This window comes from Salmo trutta, chromosome 4 (genome assembly GCF_901001165.1).
Source record: "Salmo trutta chromosome 4, fSalTru1.1, whole genome shotgun sequence".
NCBI lineage: Eukaryota > Metazoa > Chordata > Actinopteri > Salmoniformes > Salmonidae > Salmo > Salmo trutta.
The window spans coordinates 13,884,148-13,908,406 of NC_042960.1; the positions used below are offsets into that span (position 1 = coordinate 13,884,148).

Here is a 24,259-nt window from a genome sequence, read left to right on the forward strand (position 1 = left end):
TAATTTTAATGGTAGGTTTATTTGAACAGTGAGAGACAGAATAACAACAACAAAAATCCTGAAAAACGCATGTCAAAAATGTTATAAAATGATTTGCATTTTAATGAAGGAAATAAGTATTTCACCCCTCTGCAAAACATGACTTAGTACTTGGTGGCAAAACCCTTGTTGGCAATCAGAGGTCAGACGTTTCTTGTAGTTGTCCACCAGGTTTGCACACATCTCAGGAGGGATTTTGTCCCACTCCTCTTTGCAGATCTTCTCCAAGTCATTAAGGTTTCGAGGCTGACGTTTGGAAACTCGAACCTTCAGCTCCCTCCACAGATGTTCTATGGGATTAAGGTCTGGAGATTGGCTAGGCCACTCCAGGACCTTAATGTGCTTCTTCTTGAGCCACTCCTTTGTTGCCTTGGCTGTGTGTTTTGGGTCATTGTCATGCTGGAATACCCATCCACGACCCATTTTCAATGCCCTGGCTGAAGGAAGGAGGTTCTCACCCAAGATTTGACGGTACATGGCCCCGTCCATCGTCCCTTTGATGCGGTGAAGTTGTCCTGTCCCCTTAGCAGAAAAACACCCCCAAAGCATAATGTTTCCACCTCCATGTTTGACGGTGGGGATGGTGTTCTTGGGGTCATAGGCAGCATTCCTCCTCCTCCAAACACGGCGAGTTGAATTGATGTCAAAGAGCTCCATTTTGGTCTCATCTGACCACAACACTTTCACACAGTTGTCCTCTGAATCATTCAGATGTTTATTGGCAAACTTCAGACGGGCAGGGGGACCTTGCGGGCGCTGCAGGATTTCAGTCCTTCATGGCATAGTGTGTTACCAATTGTTTTCTTGGTGACTATGGTCCCAGCTGCCTTGAGATCATTGACAAGATCCTCCCGTGTAGTTCTGGGCTGATTCCTCACCGTTCTCATGATCATTGCAACTCCACGAGGTGAGATCTTGCATGGAGCCCCAGGCCGAGGGAGATTGACAGTTCTTTTGTGTTTCTTCCATTTGTGAATAATCGCACCAACTGTTGTCACCTTCTCACCAAGCTGCTTAGCGATGGTCTTGTAGCTCATTCCAGCCTTGTGTAGGTCCACAATCTTGTCCTTGACATCCTTGGAGAGCTCTTTGATCTTGGCTATGGTGGAGAGTTTGGAATCTGATTGATTGATTGCTTCTGTGGACAGGTGTCTTTTATACAGGTAACAAGCTGAGATTAGGAGCACTCCCTTTAACCTGTTGAGGTGTAGGGGGCAGTATTTTCACAGCCGGATGAAAAACGTACCCAAATTAAACTGGTTACTACTCTGGCCCAGAAACTAGAATATGCATATTATTAGTAGATTTGGATAGAAAACACTGAAGTTTCTAAAACTGTGTGAATGGTGTCTGTGAGTATAACAGAACTCATATGGCAGGCAAAAATCTGAGAAAAATCCAACCAGGAAGTGGAAAGTCTAGAGAATCAAAAGAACTACAATTCTCATCGAAACTACAGTTTCGGTGGGGTCACGTTGCACTTCCTAAGGCTTCCATTGGCTGTCAACAGCCTTCAGAAAGTTCTTTCAGCATTCTCCTGTCACTGGGCAGAGTATAGTAGCTCAGTCACTGAGTGGCCTGCCAATGGACAAAGGGATTGGATATGCGTGGTCCCGCGAGCGCTCTGTTCCTTCTTTTTCTTCTTGAATGAATATGCTATTGTCCGGTTGGAATATTATTGGAATTTTACATTAAAAATACCATAAAGATTGATTTTAAACAGCGTTTGACATGCTTCTAAGTCCGGTAATGGATCATTTTGACCTTTCGTCTCTGGTACCGCGCTCGCGTGTTATGCCTTTGGATAGTGCTCTGAACGCACGAACAAAACGGAGGTATTTGGACATAAATATGGATTATTTCAAACAAAAACAACATTTCTTGTGGAAGTAGCAGTCCTGGGAGTGCATTCTGACGAAGATCAGCAAAGGTAAGAGAATATTTATAATACTAATTCTGAGTTTAGGTGACCCCGAACTTGGCAGGTGTCTGTATAGCTTGCTGTGATATTGAAAAATGTGCTTTCTCCGTAAAGCTATTTTCAAATCTGACACAGCGGTTGCATCCAGGAGTAGTCTATCTATAATTCTTTAAATAATTGTTATATATTTTGTCAACGTTTATGATGAGTATTTTTGTAAATTGATGAGCACTTTCACCGGAAGTTTTGGTGGGAATACATTTTCTGAACATCACGCGCCAATGTAAAATGCTGTTTTTGGATATAAATATGAACTTTATCGAACAAAACATACATGTATTGTGTAACATAATGTCCTAGGAGTGTCATCTGATGAAGATCATCAAAGGTTAGTGCTTCATTTAGCTGTGTTTTGGGTTTTTATGATGCATGTCCTTGCTTGGAAATGGCTGTGTGATTATTTTTGTCTATGTACTCTCCTAACATAATCTAATGTTTTGCTTTCGCTGTAAAGCCTTTTTGAAATCGGACAATGTGGTTACATCAAGGAGAAGTGTATCTTTAAAATGGTGTAAAATAGTTGTATGTTTGAGAAAGTTGAATTATGGCATTTTGTTGTTTTGAATTTGCCGCCCTGATATTTCACTGGCTGTGTCCCGCAGGTGGGATGCTAGCGTCCCACGTAGCCCATAGAAGTTAAGAGTGTGCTCCTAATCTCAGCTCGTTACCTGTATAAAAGACACCTGGGAGCCAGAAATCTTTCTGATTGAGAGGGGGTCAAATACTTATTGCCTTTATTAAAATGCAAATCAATTTATAACATTTTTGACATTCGTTTTTCTGGATTTTTTTGTTGTTATTCTGTCTCTCACTGTTCAAATAAACCTACCATTAAAATTATAGACTGATAATTTCTTTGTCAGTGGGCAAACGTACAAAATCAGTAGGGGATCAAATACTTTTTTCCCTCACTGTAGGTATCCCTTTTGTCCAGATGGTGGGATAGGGCAGTGTGATGGCGATTGCGTCGTCTGTGGACCTGTTGGGGCGGTATGCAAATTGAAGTGCTTTGAGAGACTAGTCAAGGATCATATCACCTCCACCTTACCGGCCACTAGTCTCTCAAAGCACTTCATGATGACAGTCATTTAGTTCAGTTATCTTTGCTTTCTTGGGTACTGGAACAATGTTAGCCATCTTGAAGCATGTGAGGACAACAAACTGGGATAGTGAGCGATTGAATATGTCCGTAAACACACCAGCCAGCTGGTCTGTACATGCTAAGAGGACGCAGCTAAGTATGCCATCTGGGCCAGCAGCCTTTCGAGGGTAAACATTTAAATGTTTTACTCGTGTCGGGGTGGTGGGGGGGGGCAGTCCTTGTTAGCGGGCCGAGACGGTGGCACTGTATTATCCTCAAAGCGGATAATACACGTCACGGACACCGACGTCACGCTTCCAGACTGGAAGCGTGACGTCGGTGTCCATGACGTGGTTGGATTTCTTTTGTAGTCCGTTATTTTCTGTAGCCCCTTCCACATACGTCTTGTGTCTAAGCCGTAGAATTGCGATTCCACCTTGTCCTTGTACTGCCATTTCGCTTGTTTGATTGCCTTGGGCAGGGAATAGCTACACTGTTTATATTCAGACATATTCCCAGTCCATGGTTAAATGCGGTGGATTGTGCTTTCAGTTTTGTGCAATGCCACCATCAATCCACAGTTTCTGTTTAGGGTAGGTTTTAATAGTCACAGTGGGTACCACATCTCCAATGCACTTCTTTATAAACACACTCACCGAGTCAGCGTATAGGTCGATGATGTTCTCGGAGGCTGAACGGAACATATTTAAGTACGCATGATCAAAACAATTTTGAAGCGTTGCTTCCGATTGGTCAGACCAGCGTTGAATGGATCTCGTCACTGGTACATCCTGTTTGAGTTTCTGCCTATAAGACGGAAGGAGCAAGATGGCGTCGTGGTCAGATTTCTCAAAGGGACGGCGGGGGAGGGCTTTGTATGCATCACGGAAGCTAGAATAGCAGTGGTCGAGGGTATTGAGCATGCGTGTAGCACAATCAATATGCTGGAAGAATTTAGGTAGACTTGTTCTCAAATTTGCTTTGATAATATCCCCAGCTACAATAAATGCAGCCTCAGAATGTATGGTTTCCAGTTTGCATATAGTCCAGTGAAGTTCCTTGATGGCCGTCTTGGTGTCTGCTTGAGGGTGAATGTACACAGCTGTGACTATAACTGACGAGAATTCTCTTGGTAGGTAAAATGGCCGGCACTTGATTGTAAGGAATTCTAGATCAGGTGAGCAGAAGGACTTGGGGCATTGGAAGGTGGTTTCTACAGACCATACCGAGTACTCCCAACCTGACTTTTACCTCTGCACATAGAATAGTTTATTTCTCTATTAGCCAATATGTAATTTATAGGCCTACAGTGTATTGCATTGGGACCAATAGAGTAGGTATATAGGTATATGAAGTAGGTATATAGACCTCAGTCCCCCATTAAATACCACCATATATAGATTCTGTTTTAAATCCACATTTAATATGACTTAAATATGCATAAATATGAATCATTGTTAATGTTAAGACAATTATTTTTCATATCATGAATAAACACAGGTTGACACTTTACGCAGGGGACTTTTATTTAGAAAAATGTTGAAGTACTTTTTAGTGTTGCTGATGAGACGCTAATAGAGGAGAGGAGGTTTAACAAGCTCCCCTATGGCAGATAAATTAGGATGTACATGTACGCAAATTAATAGCTATGCGGAGCCTTTCTGAAATAAACGGGCCAAACTTGATGTACTGTAATTTTGATGTAATACTATGACACTAACCTCTATCATGATAACATGCTGGGTTGAGGTTCCACTCTCCCCATCAACAGTGATTGGTTGGTCATCTCTCCATGTATTGTGTCCCGCTGGCTTCACAAAGCTCCTGTGGCCTCCAGTGAGATGCCCTTCACCTGACAGAGTGATTGGGGAAAAAGGGTGGTTAAATGATGTACTGTCAATGCTCAATTGTATATTGTACATTATTGACACTGTCTACAATTGGCAAGGATGTAAAGTAACACTTCTCATAACTTCTTGATATACTATGTATTGATTGATTATGTTCCATGCATCACATTCTTTTTGAGTATGATAATAGGACATTCAGTAAATCAATAATCTACTTAGAATACGATCTTGTCTTTGTGCAATAATAATTTGTGCTTAATTGGTCTGCCTAGTAAAACAAACAAAGCTCAAATAAAAAAGTTGTGCAAGATAGGTAAGTAATATGGGGAAGTATTGCATACTATCCAAAAACTGTCCAAGACCAAATTCTGGAAAACACATCTGAACACGCGCGCAAAGGAGAACGGGGCGACAGGCCCCGAAGCATCGGCCTTCTTCAAATTGTACCTCTTGCCATTCCTCTGTATCGGTCGAGGATCTTGACACTACTGGGACGACTGGCGAGGGCGCGCTCTCGGATTGTCCTCTCTGCGCGCTCCCGTGCCACCTTCAGTTCCATTAGCTGTAGTTTTCTCCGCAATGCCCTGTTTTCTTTCTGGCTTTGAGTTATTTCCAAACGAAACACTGCATAGTCGTCGTCTACGAGTTTACAGATATCTGCCACGGCTGAATTCGCTAGCACCTCTATGATGGAGGCTATTTGAGTGTGAAACACCATACAGTTAGCCATTGTTACTTTTAATCTAACGTTACCTTTAACGTCTATCAACCAAGTCCTGTATCTAAACGCGAATTAAATACAACATTGGGTAAGTATGTGATGCTGTGCAGTTAAATTAGTCATATTTTGAGTTCCCTCGTGTTAATAAACGTCTAAATAACAATAAAAACGCTGACGTGGAAGTGCTTCTTGGTCATTGTTTACTTCCGTTTACGCTCTTCTTCATTTGCGTTTCCAGCAGACTAAATGCTGTATTGCTGCCTTTCTCAGGTCAGAGTGCGAATTACACATTTCAATACACTACATGACCAAAAGTATTTGGACACCTGCTCGTGGACCATCTCATTCCAAAACCTTGGGCATTAATATGGAGTTGGTCCCCGTTGCAACTATAACACCCTCCACTTTTCTGGGAAGGCTTTCCACTAGCTGTTGAAACAATGCTGCAGGGAATTGCTTCCATTCAACCTCAAGTACATTAGTGAAGTCAGGCACTGATGTTGGGCAATTAGGCCTCCAATTCATCCCTAAGGTGTTCGTTGGGGTTGAGGTCAGGGCTCTGTAGGCTAGTCAAGTTCTTCCACACAGATCTCGACAAACATTTCTGTATCGACCTTGCTTTGTGCATGGGGGCATTATCATGCTGAAACAGGAAAGAGCCTTCCCCAAACTGTTTCCACAAAGTTGGAAGCACAGAATCGTCTAGTGTCATTGTATGCTGTAGCGTTAAGATTTCCCTTCACTGGAACTAAGGGGCCTAGCCCAAACCATTAAAATCATCCCCAGACCATATTCCCTCCTCCGCCAAATTTTACAGTTAGCACTATGCATTGGGGCAGGTAGCATTCTCCTGGCATCCGCCAAACCCAGATTCGTCTGTCGGACTGTCAGATGGTGAATTGTGATTCGTCACTCCAGAGAACGCGTTTCCAATGCTCCAGAGTCCAATGGCAGCGAGCTTGTCACCACTCAAGCCAACACTGGCGTTGCGTATGGTGATGTTAGGCTGGTGTGCGGCTCCTCGGCCATGGTAACCCATTTCATGAAGCTCTTGATTAACAGTTCTAGTGCTGACGTTTCTTCCAAAGGAAGTTTGGAACTTGGTAGTGAGTTTTGCAACCGAGGACAGACGATTTTTACCTGCTTTGCGCTTCAGCACTCGGCGCTCCCGTTATGTGATCTTGTGTGGCCTATCACTTCGCAGCAGAGCCGTTGTTGCTCCTAGAAGTTTCCACTTGACAATAACAGCAACTACAGTTGCCTGGGGCAGCTCTAGCAGGGCAAAAATGTGACAAACTGACTTGATGGAAAGGTGGCATCCTATGACTGTGTCACGTTGAAGGTCACTGGGCTCTTCAGTAAGGCCATTCTACTGCCAATGTTTATCTATGGATATTGCATGGCTGTGTGCTCGATTGTATACACCTGTCAGCAACGGGTTTGGCTGAAATAGCCGAATCCATTCATTTGAAGGGGTGTCAACATACTTTTGTATATATAGTGTATGTCAAAGATTTAAAGTGGGGACTCGCAAGCCTCACTAATAAACCATCCTTAAACCGTATAAGCAGTGTTGTGCTAATATAACAATTTGCAAATATTATACTTGTCTTTCATCATTTGTCATTGACAGCCGATACAGATACTGTACCTATCAACATTTTGTCTGGTGGTGCTGGGCCTACCTTGCCAAGCATGTCAGTTGTCTTACCTTCCTTGATGGTGTCCAAGTATCATGCAGGCAAAGCCTAACAAATGATGACATGTAGCTAGCTATAAAGAAAACATAGCTACAGTGAGGGGAAAAAAGTATTTGATCCCCTGCTGATTTTGTACGTTTGCCCACTGACAAAGAAATGATCAGTCTATAATTTTAATGGTAGGTTTATTTGAACAGTGAGAGACAGAATAACAACAACAAAATCCAGAAAAACGCATGTCAAAAATGTTATAAATTGATTTGCATTTTAATGAGGGAAATAAGTATTTGACCCCCTCTCAATCAGAAAGATTTCTGGCTCCCAGGTGTCTTTTATACAGGTAACGAGCTGAGATTAGGAGCACACTCTTAAAGGGAGTGCTCCTAATCTCAGTTTGTTACCTGTATAAAAGACACCTGTCCACAGAAGCAATCAATCAATCAGATTCCAAACTCTCCACCATGGCCAAGACCAAAGAGCTCTCCAAGGATGTCAGGGACAAGATTGTAGACCTACACAAGGCTGGAATGGGCTACAAGACCATCGCTAAGCAGCTTGGTGAAAAGGTGACAACAGTTGGTGCGATATTCCGCAAATGGAAGAAACACAAAAGAACTGTCAATCTCCCTCGGCCTGGGGCTCCATGCAAGATCTCACCTCGTGGAGTTGCAATGATCATGAGAACGGTGAGGAATCAGCCCAGAACTACACGGGAGGATCTTGTCAATAATCTCAAGGCAGCTGGGACCATAGTCACCAAGAAAACAATTGGTAATACACTACGCCGTGAAGGACTGAAATCCTGCAGCGCCCGCAAGGTCCCCCTGCTCAAGAAAGCACATATACATGCCCGTCTGAAGTTTGCCAATGAACATCTGAATGATTCAGAGGACAACTGGGTGAAAGTGTTGTGGTCAGATGAGACCAAAATGGAGCTCTTTGGCATCAATTCAACTCGCCGTGTTTGGAGGAGGAGGAATGCTGCCTATGACCCCAAGAACACCATCCCCACCATCAAACATGGATGTGGAAACATTATGCTTTGGGGGTGTTTTTCTGCTAAGGGGACAGGACAACTTCACCGTATCAAAGGGACGATGGACGGGGCCATGTACCGTCAAATCTTGGGTGAGAACATCCTTCCCTTAGCCAGGGCATTGAAAATGGGTCGTGGATGGGTATTCCAGCATGACAATGACCCAAAACACACGACCAAGGCAACAAAGGAGTGGCTCAAGAAGAAGCACATTAAGGTCCTGGAGTGGCCTAGCCAGTCTCCATACCTTAATCCCATAGAAAATCTGTGGAGGGAGCTGAAGGTTCGAGTTGCCAAACGTCAGCCTCAAAACCTTAATGACTTGGAGAAGATCTGCAAAGAGGAGTGGGACAAAATCCCTCCTGAGATGTGTGCAAACCTGGTGACCAACTACAAGAAACGTCTGACCTCTGTGATTGCCAACAAGGGTTTTGCCACCAAGTACTAAGTAATGTTTTGAAAATCAATTTATAACATTTTTGACATGCGTTTTTCTGGATTTTTTTGTTGTTATTCTCTCTCACTGTTCAAAAAAACCTACCATTCAAATTATAGACTGATCATTTCTTTGTCAGTGGGCAAACGTACAAAATCAGCAGGTGATCAAATACTTTTTCCCTCACTGTACTTACCAACAACACAGCAGTCTCAGGTTTGACAGTTGACAGTCCAAGCAGAAGCTAGTTGGATGTAAATCCAGACGGTGCCGACAGACATGGCAGCTCTGCTTTTAGCTCCTAAGCAACTTTGCAATATAATTTTTTGTTTGTTATTTCTTACATTATTAGCCCAGAACGTTTTTTGTGTTATTACATACAGCCGGAAATAACTTTTGGATATCAGAGCGGCCGTAAATCACCAGCATTACGACCAGGAATACAACTTTCCTGAAAAAGGATCCTTTGTTCGTACCCCCCAGGGCAGTTGAACTTATCCCAGAGGCTGCTCCAAGACGCGCCGGCGGAGAAGTGGTATTCGGAGTGGTCTTCTAGTGCACACCATCCACCACTTCTGAGTATATTACTCGCTAATGTTCAGTCTCTGGACAATAAAGTAGACGAGCTCAGGGCGAGGATCTCCTTCCAGAGAGACATCAGGGACTGTAACATACTCTGTTTCACGGAATCATGACGTCCTTGGGATATACTGGCCCCGTCCATACAGCCAGCTTGGTTCTCAGTTCATCGCACAGACAGGAATAAAGAACTCTCCGGGAAGAAGAAAGGCAGTGGTGTATGTTTTATGATTTTTTATTGTGATAACATATAGTAACTCAAGTCCTTTTGTTCACCTGACCTAGAATACCCCACAATGAAATGCAGACCGTATTACCTCCCAAGAGAAGTATCTTCGGTTATAGTCACAGCTGTGTATATTCCCCCTCAAGCCGATACCACGACAGCCCTCAAGGAACTACACTGGACTTTATGCAAACTGGAAACCACATATCCTGAGGCCGCATTTATTGTAGCTGGGGATTTTAGCAAAGCACATTTGAGGAAAACACTACCGAAGTTCTATCAACACATTGATAGGACTTAGGAAAAACACTTCGAGATGCCTACAAAGTCCTCCCCTGCCCTCCTTCGGAAAATCAGATCACGACTCCATTTTGCTCCTCCCTTCCTATAGGCAGAAACTCAAACAGGAATGATCTGTGCTAAGTTCTATTCAATGCTGGTCTGACCAATCAGAATCCATGATTCAAGATTGTTTTGATCATGCGGACTGGGATATGTTCCGACTAGCCTCTGAGAATAACAATGACATATACACAGACACAGTGACTGAGTTCATCAGGAATCAATTGGGGATGTTGTTCCCACGGTGACTATTAAAACCTACCTAAACCGGAAACCGTGGATATATTGCAGCATTTGCGGCAAACTGAAAGCGCGAACCACCGCATTTAACCATGGCAAGGTGCCTGGGAATATAGTTGAATACAAACGGTGTAGGTATTCCCTCCGTAAGGCAATCAAACAGGCAAAATGTCAGTACAGAGACAAAGTGGAGTCGCAATTCAACGGCTCAGACACGAGACGTATGTGGCAGGATCTACAGACGATCACAGATTACAAAGGGAAAACTAGCCACGTCGCGGACACCGTCTTACTCCCGGTCAAGCTAAACACCTTCGCCCGTTTTGAGGTTAACACGGTGCCACCGACACGGCCCGCTCCCAAGGACTGTGGGCTCTTGTTCTCAGTGGCCGAAGTGAGTAAGACATTTAAGCCTGTTAAGCCTTGCAAGGCTGCCGGCCCAGACGGCATCCCTAGCCGCGTCCTCAGAGCGTGCGCAGACCAGCTGGCTTGAGTGTTTACGGACATATTCAATCTCTCCCTATCCCAGTCTGCTATCCCCACTTGCTTCGAGATGTCCACCATTGTTCCTGTACCCAAGAAAGTAAAAGTAAATGAACTAAATGACTATCGCCCCATAGCACTCACTTCTGCCATTATGAAGTGCTTTGAGAGGCTAGTTAAGGATCATATCACCTCTACCTTACCTGACACCCTAGACCCACTTCAATTTGCTTACCGCCCCAATAGATCCACAGACGATGCAATCGCCATCGCACTGCACCAAAGAAAGGAGCTGATTGTGGGCTTCAGGAAACAGCAGAGGGAGCACGCCCCTATCCACATCGACGGGACCGCAGCGGAGAAGATGAAAAGCTTCAAGTTCCTTGGCGTACACATCACTGACTATCTGAAATGGTCCACCCCCACAGGCAGTGTGGTGAAGAAGGCGCAACAGCGCCTATTCAACCTCAGGAGTTTGAAGAAATTCGGCTTGGCCCCTAAGACCCTCAAACTTTTACAGATGCACAATTGAGAACATCCTGTCGGGCTGTACCATCGCCTGGTATGGCAACTGCACCGCCCACAACCGCAGGGCTCTCTAGAGGGTGGTGCGGTCTGCCCAACGCATCACCGGAGGCACACTGTCTGCCCTCCAGGTCACCTACAGCACCCGATGTCACAGGAAGGCCAAAAAGATCATCAAGGACATCGATCACCCGAGCCACGGCCTGTTCTCCCCGCTATCATCCAGAAGGCGAGTTCAGTACAGGTGCATCAAAGCTGGACCGAGAGACTGAAAAACATCTATCTCAAGGCCATCAGACTGTTAAATAGCCATCACTAGCCGGCTACCACCCAGTTACTCAACCCTGCACCTTAGAGGCTGCTGCCCTATATACATAGACATGGAATCACTGGCCACTTTAATAATGTTTAAATAATGTTTACATAGTGCTTTACTCATCTCATATGAATATACTGTGTCCTATTCTACTGTATTTTAGTCAATGCCACTCCGACATTGCTCGTCCTAATATTAATATATTTTCTTAATTCCATTCTTTTACTTTTAGATTTGTGTGTTGTTAGATCCTACTGCACTGTTGGAGCTAGGAACAATAAGACTGTTGAACAACTTTATGGAAGCCCATTTTCACTCGTAGCAAAATGTGCGAGTGTCCATATGGCTGGGGGCAGACCACAGCTGGGGGAGTGTTGTCTCTGGGCAATTGGGCATCATTGGAAAAAGTAAATAATCCATACCAACCCTCTAGTAAGCTGTGACAAACTCACTTACAAAACTCTGTTTTGGACAAGACTGACTTCACACTTTGTAGTCAATTTTGACACTAGAATTAATGTTTGGTTTTAAATGGCCTGAGGGGCAGTTGACCTTTAACAAATCACATACTCAGTTACATGGACTCACTTGGAGAAATAACAGGGGTTGACATGATTTTTGAATGACAACACCTTCCGCTGTCCCCCATACATACAACATCTGCAAGGTCCCTCAGTCAAGTAAAGCACAGATTCGACTACAAAGACCAGGGAGCTTTTCAAAAGCCTCATAAAGAAGGGCAGTGGTTGGTAGATGGGTAACAATAACAAATCAGACATTGAATATCTATTTAATTAAGCATGCTTAAGTTAATTTCCTTACAAAAAAATATTTGCCGTTTTGAAACTACAGTAAAGGTGCAATAACTGCAATTGACTGTGGTATTTTGGACACAGTAATTGAAGAATAATTGTTAATTATAGTAAGTTATACTGCACTCTAACAGCAGTTGTATTGCAAAATTACTGCAGGAAAAAAACATGTATTTTGGATGCAGTATTTGCAGCATACTGCAGTTATACTGCACTCTGACTGCAATCTTTTTTTGTAAGGGTTATGCAGTGGATGATGTATTAAACCACTCAAACACATCAAAGATGCAGTTGTCCTTCTGCACTGAGCAGCAGGAAAGGAAGGAAACTGCTCCGGGATGTCACCATGAGGCCACTGGTGATTTTAAAACAGCTACGGAGTTCAATGGCTGTGATGGGAGAAAACTGAGGATGGATCAACAACATTGTAGTGACTCCACAATAATGACCTAAATGACAGAGTGAAAAGAATACAAATATACATTTTCTCCAAAACATGCATCCTGTATGCAACAAGGCACAACTGTAATAGTACATTTTTTTGCTTAAACGCAAAGCCTTATGTTTGGGGCAAATCCAACACATCACTGAGGAACCGCCTCCTTATTTTCAAGCATGGTGGTGACTGCATCATGGTATGGGTATGCTGGACATCGGCAAAAACTGGGGAGTTTTTCAGGATGAAAAGAAACAGGATGGAGCTAGGCACAGGAAAAATCTTTGGGGAAAACCTGCTTGTCACCAGACACTGGGAGAGGAATTTACCTTTCAGCAGGACAATAATCTACAACACAAGGCCAAATCTACATTGGAGTTGCTTACCATGAAGACAGGGAATGTTCCTGAGTGGCCATGTTACAGTTTTGAATTAAATCTGCTTGGAAATGTACAGTAAGACTTGAAAATGGCGGTCTAGCCATGATCCCCTACTCCTTGACAGAGCTTGAAGAACTCAGAAAAGAATAATGGGCAAATATTGCACAATCCAGGTGTGCAAAGCTCTTACAGACTTACCCAAGAAGACTCACAGCTGTAATCACTGACTCAGGGGGGGTAAATACTTATCTAATCAAGGTATATTTGTTTTTTTATTTTTCATTAATCTTTCAAAAATGTTAGAATTATTCTTCCACTTTGACAGAGTATGTCATGTAGATCATTGACTAAAAATTACAATTCGGCCTCCTGAGTGGCGCAGTGGTCTAAGGCACTGCATCGCAGTGCTAGCTGTGCCACTAGAGATTCTGGGTTTGTGTTCAGGCTCTGTCGCAGCCGGCCGCAACTGGGAGACCCATGGGGCGGCGCACAATTGGCCCAGCGTCGTCCGGGTTAGGGGAGAGTTTGGCCGGCATGTAAGGATGTCCTTGTCCCATCGCGCACTAGCGACTCCTGTGGCGGGTCAGAGCGCAGTGCACGCTGACACGGTTGCCAGGTGTATGGTGTTTCCTCTGACATATTGGTGCGGCTGGCTTTCGGGTTAAGTGGGCATTGTGTCAAGAATGCCCACTTGATTGGGTTGTGTTTCGGAGGACACACGGCTCTCGACCTTCGTCTCTCCTGAGTCCTTATGGGAGTTGCAGCGATGAGACAAGACTAACTACTACCAATTGGATACCACGAAAAGGGGTAAAACAAATAATAATAATAAAATGACAATTCAATCCATTTTAATCATACTTTATTACAAAATTTGAAGAAATCAAAGGGGGGTGAATAAAAGTCTTCATGAAAAGTCCCATTATATGTTTATTAAACATAAACATGATTTAAATACACCATATGAAAACCACACATACACATCACAACTAAAAATCTGCATGAACTTGATACTGCATTCATTTTCTCAAAGTGTTTTGGTGAAAAAATTAAGTAGTTGAATGGAAGTAATGAAATAGGCATTTATGAACATTATATATCCTCCACAGTACAAACACACTATGTAATATATATATATATATATATATATATATATATATATATATATATATATATATATATATATATATATATATATATATATACTGCTCAAAAAAATAAAGGGAACACTTAAACAACACAATGTAACTCCAAGTCAATCACACTTCTGTGAAATCAAACTGTCCACTTAGGAAGCAAATGGAATAGACAACAGGTGGAAATTATAGGCAAAAAGCAAGACACCCCCAATAAAGGAGTGGTTCAGCAGGTGGTGACCACAGACCACTTCTCAGTTCCTATGCTTCCTGGCTGATATTTTGGTCACTTTTGAATACTGGCGGTGCTTTCACTCTAGTGGTAGCATGAGACGGAGTCTACAACCCACACAAGTGGCTCAGGTAGTGCAGGTCATCCAGGATGGCACATCAATGCGAGCTGTGGCAAGAAGATTTGCTGTGTTTGTCAGCGTAGTGTCCAGAGCATGGAGGCGCTACCAGGAGACAGGCCAGTACATCAGGAGACGTGGAGGAGGTCATAGGAGGGCAACAACCCAGCAGCAGGACCGCTACCTCCGCCTTTGTGCAAGGAGGAGCAGGAGAAGCACTGCCAGAGCCCTGCAAAATGACCTCCAGCAGGCCACAAATGTGCATGTCTGCTCAAACGGTCAGAAACAGACTCCATGAGGGTGGTATGAGGGCCCGACGTCCACAGGTGGGGGTTGTGCTTACAGCCCAACACCGTGCAGGACGTTTGGCATTTGCCAGAGAACACCAAGATTGGCAAATTCGCCACTGGCGCCCTGTGCTCTTCACAGATGAAAGCAGGTTCACACTGAGCACGTGACAGACGTGACAAATTCTGGAGACGCCGTGGAGAACGTTCTGCTGCCTGCAACATCCTCCAGCATGACCAGTTTGGTGGTGGGTCAGTCATGGTGTGGGGTGGCATTTCTTTGGGGGGCCGCACAGCCCTCCATGTGCTCGCCAGAGGTAGCCTGACTGCCATTAGGTACCGAGATGAGATCCTCAGACCCTTGTGAAACCATATGCTGGTGCGGTTGGCCCTGGGTTCCTCCTAATGCAAGACAATGCTAGACCTCATGTGGCTGGAGTGTGTCAGCAGTTCCTGCAAGAGGAAGGCATTGATGCTATGGACTGGCCCGCCCGTTCCCCAGACCTGAATCCAATTGAGCACATCTGGGACATCATGTCTCGCTCCATCCACCAACGCCACGTTGCACCACAGACTGTCCAGGAGTTGGCGGATGCTTTAGTCCAGGTCTGGGAGGAGATCCCTCAGGAAACCATCCGCCACCTCATCAGGAGCATGCCCAGGCGTTGTAGGGAGGTCATACAGGCACGTGGAGGCCACACACACTACTGAGCCTCATTTTGACTTGTTTTAAGGACATTACATCAAAGTTGAATCAGCCTGTAGTGTGGTTTTCCACTTTAATTTTGAGTGTGACTCCAAATCCAGACCTCCATGTGTGGATAAATTGGATTTCCATTGATTATTTTTGTGTGATTTTGTTGTCAGCACATTCAACTATGTAAAGAAAAAAGTATTTAATAAGATTATATCTTTCATTCAAATCTAGGATGTGTTGTTTAAGTGTTCCCTTTATTTTTTTGAGCAGTGTATATATATACACACAAACACAAACACAATGTCTGGATGCAATATTCTACCGAGGAATATTCAACACTGAAATCTGTTACTCTTGTTATTCCAAATGCATCTGTGGATCTTTTCTGATGGCAGCAATGAAAATTAATCTTTGTCTTTAATGCAGGGTTTGATCTAAACGTCAGAAGCTATCGAGTGGAATGGTTATTTTCTATGTTATAGAGTGGAATGGTTTTTCTGCTGGTGTGTCTTAAGGTAGCTCCTCTCTGAGAACCTTTTCCCGCAGTGTGTACAGACAAATGGCCTTTCTCCCGTGTGGACCTTCAGGTGCATCTTCAGCTGGTCCTGGCGGGAGAACCTCTTCTCACACTGGGGGCAGCTGTAGGGTTTCTCCCCTGTGTGGACCCTCTGGTGCCTCTTCAGGTGGTGCTGGTGGGAGAACCTCTTCTCACACTGGGTACAGCTGAAGGATTTCTCCCCTGTGTGGACCCTCTGGTGACTCTCCACCTTCTGGAGGCAGCTGAAGCCTTTGTGACAGAACATGCAGAGGAACCGTTTCTCTTTACTATTGCCTGATGTGGCTCGCCCTCCCTGAGCCTGGGCTCTAGCCCTGTCGTTTGAGTTCAATACCTGATCGAAAAGGACGCTGCCATGTGAATCGGAAGGCCTCATTGACGTGGACACTGGGTCGTGATCCCTGAACGCATGTAAAGGGGAGTGGGTTGCAACATTTGGATTTGTCTCTAAGCTTTCCCTGTAGTCTAAGAAGTGACTGGTGTTGCCCTGCGAGTGTCCTTCTAAGTGAGTTTCGTTTGCATTCCATGTCAGAGGAGTGTCTTCCTCCACTTTCACAATCATGTCATCTAAGACTATAACCTCCCGTTTCTTATTTAGGCACCCTTCAGAGTATACACTACTACTGTACCGGTTCCAGTCACCTCTCATTGGATTAGTCTGTGTATCTAAGTCCACAGATGTGTCACCAGGTATCATCTCAGTCTCTGTAGCGTATGAACAGGACGGATCATTGCCAGTCTGTAATGCATCACCTGAGTCCTGATGGGATAGAACCGGGCTCGGGTTACCATACAGTAAATTCTCTGAGCGGGGAGCAGGAGGACAGCCCAGTTGCCCCAGCCCTGTTAAAGTCTCAGTGTCTGTCTCTGACTTGAGTACGGTGTTCGGCGTTCCACTGACCTCCGTGATGCTACGTCGGGTCCTGTGCTGCGCTGGGGCAGTGGTGGAATCATCCGTGGCTACAGGGGGCGCTTCAGCCTGGATGTCTCTGCTGTGTCGTGGGTCCTCCTCTCCTTCAGACCTCTCCAGCTTGACCCCAGACCCAGCAGCCTCTGCATCTGCAGACTGATAAGAAGCAACAAGGTTATTACCAGTACATAAGTAGAATTTGATAAATATGTTGTAAGGAAGTCTCACAAGCTCCCCTATGGCAGATAAATGAGGATGTAAGCAAGTGAATAGCTGAGGGAAGCCTTTCTGAAATAAATGGGCCACATTTGATTTACAAATTAACTGTAACTATTACACTAACCTCTATCAAGATAACGTGCTGGGTTGAGATTCCACTCTCCTCATCAACAATGATTGGTTGGTCATCTCTCCATGTATTGTGTCCCGCTGGCTTCACAGAGATCCTGTGGCCTCCAGTGAGATGTCCTTCACCTGAGTGTGATTGGGGGAAAGAGGTGGTTATTTTAGCTACTGTCAATGCTCAACGCCATATTGTACACTATTCACAGTTTTGACAATGTCTACAATTGGCAAGGATGTAAGGTAACACTTCTCATAACTTCATGATATACTATTTATTGATTGATGTATTATGTTCCATGCACCATACTGTTTTCATTGAGTAAATAATAGGAAATGCAGTTAAGAATATGGTTAGAATATGAAATTGTGTCTATCGGAAGGTAGCTAAAAAAAAATCAGGGGAATTATTGCATACTAGCCAAAAAACTGATCAAGACACATCTGAACACATGTGCTGAGGGGAACGTGGCGACAGGCACTGAACTATACATTTTATGCTAAATGTACCTCTTGCCATTCCTCTGTATCGGTCCAGGATCTTGACACTACTCGTAGTAGTACTCCCTGGGACGACGCGCTCTCGCATCATTGTCCTCTCTGCGCGCTCCCGTGCCACCTTCAGTTCCAGTAGCTGTAGTTTCCTCCTCAGTGCCCCGTTTTCTTTCTGGCTTTGAGTTATTTCCAAACGAAACACTGCATAGTCGTCGTCTACGAGTTTACAGATGTCTGCCACGGCTGCATTTGCTAGCACCTCCATAATGGAGGCTATTTGAGTGTGGAAAACCATACAGTCAGCCATTGTTAGCAGCTAGCTAGCGTTACTTATATAAAACCTATAATTTAAGTCCTGTTTCCAACGCAAATTAAACACTAACTTTGGTAAGTATGTGATGCTGTGCAGTTAAATTAGTCATATGTTGAGTTCTAGGGTGTTAATAAACGTGTAAATACAACAATAAAACGCTAACTTGGAAATTATTGTTCACTTCCGTTTACGACTTTTTCTTCGTGTGGTTTTCCGGCAGACTATCTTCTTTAGTTTTTAATTCCGGTTGGCATCCAATATTAACGTTGCATTACCGCCATCAACTGGACTAGAGTATAAATGAGAAAAGGTAAAAGGAAAAACCCTGCCAACTAACCCAACATTCATTAAAACCCACCCCCCATTCCACTATGTTGACCCTATTTGATCCTACGCTAGGCCGACAGCCTGGGAGGACAGAACACTACCATTCAAAACACTGTAACTCTTCTGTAGTAAATTCTCATAATCCCAAGCACTTCTCTGCAGCTGCCACCACAACACCTATTTTCTGTAATTTACATTCCATTCCTGCGGTACAGTTGATAACCATGGAATTGAACGCTAAAAAGCCAACGTACGTTTTGTTCATAGGCCTATCACTCTGTACTGGCAAAAGTTTACTACTCAACGGGAGCCTCTTAGGATCCCTCACCCTTGACTCATCTTCACTGCCTCAGCATACAACACCTTCTGACTGGGCACTTTGTTGCCTTATGCTGCCTTTCACAGGTCGGAGTGTGAATCGCACATTTTGTTCACAGGCCTGGGTTGACGGAACCCTTTATCTCAAAATTCCCTGTAGTTCTTCTGCACTAAAATCTCGGACACCCAAAAACGTCCCTGCAGCTGCTACTACAAAATCAATCTTCGGGGATTTCCGTTCCGTCTTTGTGGTACAATAATTGACCATAGCAATAAACACCAAGAAACTAACCTTACTAAAGCATAAACTATTCGGTTAATTCTGTACTGGCTTACTACTCACAGGGATCCTCTCAGGCTCCTTCACCCTTAGCTCTCCATCCTCTACTTTCCTCACTGCCTCAGCATATGACACTTTCTGCGCTGCTCTATACCTGGCAACCTCAACCTGTCTCACTCGCACACAACATTTCTGATCCCCAGCAACATGGGCACCCCAACAATTGACACACACTCATTTGTCCCACTGTAGGGGGTTCAGAACAAAAGCTCTCACCGGATAACTTACATCTCCTAACATTACTTTATCAGGTAATAACTCCGTGTCAGAACTCTAAAGTACCGACAGGGTCACTTCAGTCTTGCGTTCTCCACCGGGTCTGCATCACACCAAACGGTGCGCCCCTTCACACTGAAGAGAAAGGATCTTATTGGTTGGCATCGTAGCTCAAAGGGTGTGGTTAAATGAAATGGATATGTTCTTTGAAATAAGGTACATTTGAGTCATTTAGCAGACAATCTTATCCAGAGAGACTTACAGTTAGTGCATTCATCTTATTAAGATAGCTAGGTAGGACAACCACATATCTCAGTCATAGTAAGTCAATTTTTCCTCAACAAAGAAGCTATCAGTAAATTCAATAGGTACTGCTTATTACATTCACATAAAATCTCCTATGATCAGTATCTTTCAAGCCGAGTGCAGATTTGTTTAGAAAGACACGTGTGTTAGCAAGAATAGAGTAGAAAAGAATGGAGGGTCGTTCCATTTGATTTCAATTACTTTTTGAATTGACGCAAACTTTCTATACATATTTACACATGGTAGAGGTCAGAAAGGGACTTTTTGGACCTGATTGCCAAAACATTTAGGAGATAGAGGTGCTTAAAGTTGATCCATTTTGCATACCCCACCATACCATGAGACATCCCCCACTGGGCACAGATGTCTGTTCAACTGACATCTGATAGTTTTGATTTACATTTGGTTGATTTGTCAACTAAACTGAATTCAATGTGAAATCAACAAAAAATGTCACCATGTCATTGGATTTATATTAAAAGTTGGGTGAAAAAACAGAGTTGAAGCGTTTTTAGGTAATTGACGTTAAAGGAGAATTTTTTTTTCATAATTTGTATAAAAAATGTTTTCAATAAATTACTAAATAGTTTGACAACCCTGTTTGTAAGCTTTTAAATTATATCAAACTCAACCGTTTATCTTTTCCAGTGATTAAGACATGGATGTCTGATGGTATGGTGGGGTATGCAAAATGGGTCAACTCTGGGCAGCTCTATCTCCTGAATGTTTTGGCACTCAGGTCCAAAAGTAACTTTATGACCACTTCTACAATGGGCAAATATTTATGGAAAGCTTCAATAAAATCAAAAGGGGTGCAGTTAAAAAGTGTTTGAAATCAGATGGAATGACCCAAGAATGACTATTCCATTTACATCACCTCAGTAAGGTAAGTATTCAACTGTCCTTATTCTAGTCTAAGTTTACTGTCTCTCTAAAAACATTTACTCAAGCCTGTTTCAAATGACAAGTTAACAAAGGATTAATGAGGGGTTTGTGGTTAATTACCCTTTTATCCCAAGACACTTCACATGATAACTATAATATGTCAGCTAAAGAATGGTTCCCAGATATCCCCTGTGCAAATCAAATAATATCAAATTTATGGGTCATATTCTCATGGTTAGCAGATGATATTGCGAGTGTAGCGAAATACTTGTGCTTCTCGTTCCGACTGCAGCAATATCTAACAAGTAATATCTAACAATTCTACAACAAATACCTAATACACACAAATCGAAGTAAAGGAATGGAATAAGAATATATAAATATATGGATGAGCAATATCAGAGTGCATAGGCTAAGATGCAATAGATAGTATAGAATACAGTATATACACTACCGTTCAAAAGTTTGGTGTCACTTAGAAATGTCCTTGTTTTCTATGAAAACATACATGAAATGAGTTGCAAAATGAATAGGAAATATGGTCAAGATGTTGACAAGGTTATAAATAATGATTTTTAATTTAAATAATAATTGTGTCCTTCAAACTTTGCTTTCGTCAAAGAATCCTCCATTTGCAGCAATTACAGCCTTGCAGACCTTTGGCATTCTAGTTGTCAATTTGTTGAGGTAATCTGAAGAGATTTCATCCCATGCTTCCTGAAGCACCTCCCACAAATTGGATTGGCTTAATGGTACTTCTTATGTACCATACAGTCAAGCTGCTCCCACAACAGCTCAATAGGGTTGAGATCCGGTGACTGTGCTGGCCACTCCATTATAGACAGAATACCAGCTGGCTGCTTCTTCCCTAAATAGTTATTGCATAGTTTGGAGCTGTGCTTTGGGTCATTGTCCTGTTGTAGAAGGAAATTGGATCCAATTAAGTGCTCTCCACAGGGTATGGCATTGCAAAATGGAGTGATAGCCTTCCTTCTTCAAGATCCCTTTTACCCCGTACAAATCTCCCACTTTACTACCACCAAAGCACCCCCAGACCATCACATTGCCTCCACCATGCTTGACAGATGGCGTCAAGCACTCCTCCATCATCTTTTCATTTTTTCTGCGTCTCATGAATGTTCTTTGTGATATGAACACCTCAAACATAGATTAGTCTGTCCATAACACTTTTTTTTTTCAATCTTCCTCTGTCCAGTGTCTGTTCTTTTGCCCATCTTAATCTTTTTTTTTTATTGGCCAGTCTGAGATATGGCTTTTTCTTTGCAACTCTGCCTAGAAGGCCAGCATCCCGGAGTCGCCTCTTCACTGTTGACGTTGAGACTGGTGTTTTGCGGGTACTATTTCATGAAGCTGCCAGTTGAGGACTTGTGAGGCGTCTGTTTTTCAAACTAGACACTAATGTACTTGTCCTCTTGCTCAGTTGCGTACTGGGGCCTCCCACTCCTCTTTCTATTCTGGTTAGAGCCAGTTTGCGCTGTTCTGTGAAGGGAGCAGTACACAGCGTTGTACAAGATCTTCAGTTTCTTGGCAATTTCTCGTATGGAATTTCTCAGAACAAGAATAGACTGACGAGTTTCAGAAGAAAGTTCTTTGTTTCTGACTATTTTGAGTCTGTAATCGAACCCACAAATGCTGATGCTCCAGATACTCGACTAGTCTAAAGAAGGCTAGTTTTATTGCTTCTTTAATCAGGACAACAGTTTTCAGCTGTGCTAACATAATTTCAAAAGGGTTTTCTAATGATCAATTAGTCTTTTAAAATGATAAACTTGGATTAGCTAACACAACATGCCATTGTAACACAGGACTGATGTTTGCTGATAATGGGCCTTTGTACGCCTATGTAGATATTCCCTAAAAAATCTGCAGTTTCCAGCTACAATAGTCATTTACAACATTAACAATGTCTACACTGTATTTCTGATCAATTTGCTGCTATTTTAATGGACAATTTCTTTTGCTTTTCTTTCAAAACAAGGACATTTCTAAGTGACCCCAAACTTTTGAACAGTAGTATACATAAGAGATGAGTAATGCGAGATATGTAAACATTATTAACGTGGCATTATTAAAGTGACGAGTGTTCCAGTTATTAATGTGGTCAATGATTTCAAGTCTGTATGTAGGCAGCAGCCTCTCAAAGCTCAAACCACACTGCTATGATTTCTCCCCATTGTGGAGACTCCTGAAGGGGTCTTCCTTTCCTGTAGCGGTCCTCATGAGAGCCAGTTTCATCTGTTTTTGCGACTGCACTTGAAGAAACTTTCAAAGTTCTTGAAATGTTCCTGATTGACTGACTTCATGTCTAAAAGTAATTATGAACTGTCATTGCTCTTTACCTATTTGAGCTGTTCTTGCCATAATATGGACTTGGTCTTTTACCAAATAGGGCTATCTTCTCTATACCACCCCTACCTTGTCACGACACAACTGTTTGGCTCAAATGCATTAAGAAGGAAAGAAATTCCACAAATGAACTTTTAACAAGGAACACCTGTTAATTGAAATGCATTCCAGGTGACTACCTCATGAAGCTGGTTGAGAGAATGCCAAGAGTGTGCAAAGCTGCCATCAAGGCAAAGAGTAGCTACTTTGAAGAATCTCAAATATAAAATATATTTTGATTTGTTTCACACTTTTCAGGTTACTACATGATTCCATATGTGTTATTTCATAGGTTTTATGTCTTCACTGTTATTCTACAATGTAGAAAATAGTACAAATAAAGAAAAACCCTTGAATGAGTAGGTGTGTTCAAACTTTCGACTGGTACTGTGTATATATAAACATACAGTTGAAGTCGGAAGATTACATACACTTATGTTGGAGTCATTAAAACTCGTTTTTCAACCACTCCACAAGTTTTTTTTTAACAAACTATAGTTTTGGCAAGTCGGTTAGGGCATCTACTTTTTGCATGACACAAGTCATTTTTCCAACAATTGCTTACAGACAGATTATTTCACTTATAATTTACTGTATCACAATTCCAGTGCGTCAGAAGTTTACATACACAAAGTTGACTGTGCCTTTAAACAGCTTGGAAAATTCCAGAAAATGATGTCATAGCTTTAAAAGCTTATGATAATTTGACAGGTGCACAGCTCAGATGCTGGAATTATTTGGGATAAACGTGCGAAGGCAACCTTCTTTTTGAAGTGATTTGTTTAACAATCAGATAAAACATAATGACTGGTTGTGTTCATGGCACATTAAAAGGTAATGCATTTTTATAGTTAATTACCCATGAAAAGAAAATGGTGCATGCGCATAAGAGTGGCCTCTGACTGGCTCCAAAGTGGCCTTGGGCTCCAAACCACTACGTCAGCACCTGCTTACTCGCTCTCTCTCTCCTTCCTCCCACTCTCTCTTTCTCTCTCACTAATTCACTCTTTCTCTTCCCACCACCTATTTCTCCTCTTCTCTCTCATCCCTCTCAGACACAGTGCAGGTCTGCTGCCCCCGGTGGCCACCTGGTGTCGGTGCATAACAGTCAAGCCAACGACAACCTGCTTTGCGTGGTGATGAAGAACAACGCCAAAAGCCCTCGCATCTGGCTGGGAGGCTTCGAACTCTT

At 43.0% G+C, this 24,259-nt stretch overlaps 2 protein-coding genes across 4 annotated transcripts in view; both read right to left on the minus strand.

Moving 5' to 3' along the window:
* LOC115191369 (zinc finger protein 23-like) overlaps positions 1–24,259 on the minus strand; it is a 417,143-nt gene that overhangs the window by 188,127 nt on the left and 204,757 nt on the right. The window lies entirely within an intron of this gene.
* The window catches only part of LOC115191176 (zinc finger protein 528-like), a 77,316-nt gene that overhangs the window by 38,794 nt on the left and 14,263 nt on the right, over positions 1–24,259 (minus strand). Inside the window, exons 2-3 of one of the 3 annotated variants that reach the window (XM_029749128.1) lie at positions 17,972–17,983; positions 17,463–17,587 (exon numbers count right to left, since the gene is read on the minus strand). In XM_029749128.1, coding sequence (XP_029604988.1) covers positions 17,463–17,587; positions 17,972–17,981 — 135 coding nt within the window. In that variant the 5' untranslated portion in view covers positions 17,982–17,983. Of the gene's footprint in view, positions 1–17,462; positions 17,594–17,971; positions 18,632–24,259 lie in introns of those variants that run through there. The other 2 variants (XM_029749120.1, XM_029749116.1) reach the window with 2 other exon arrangements.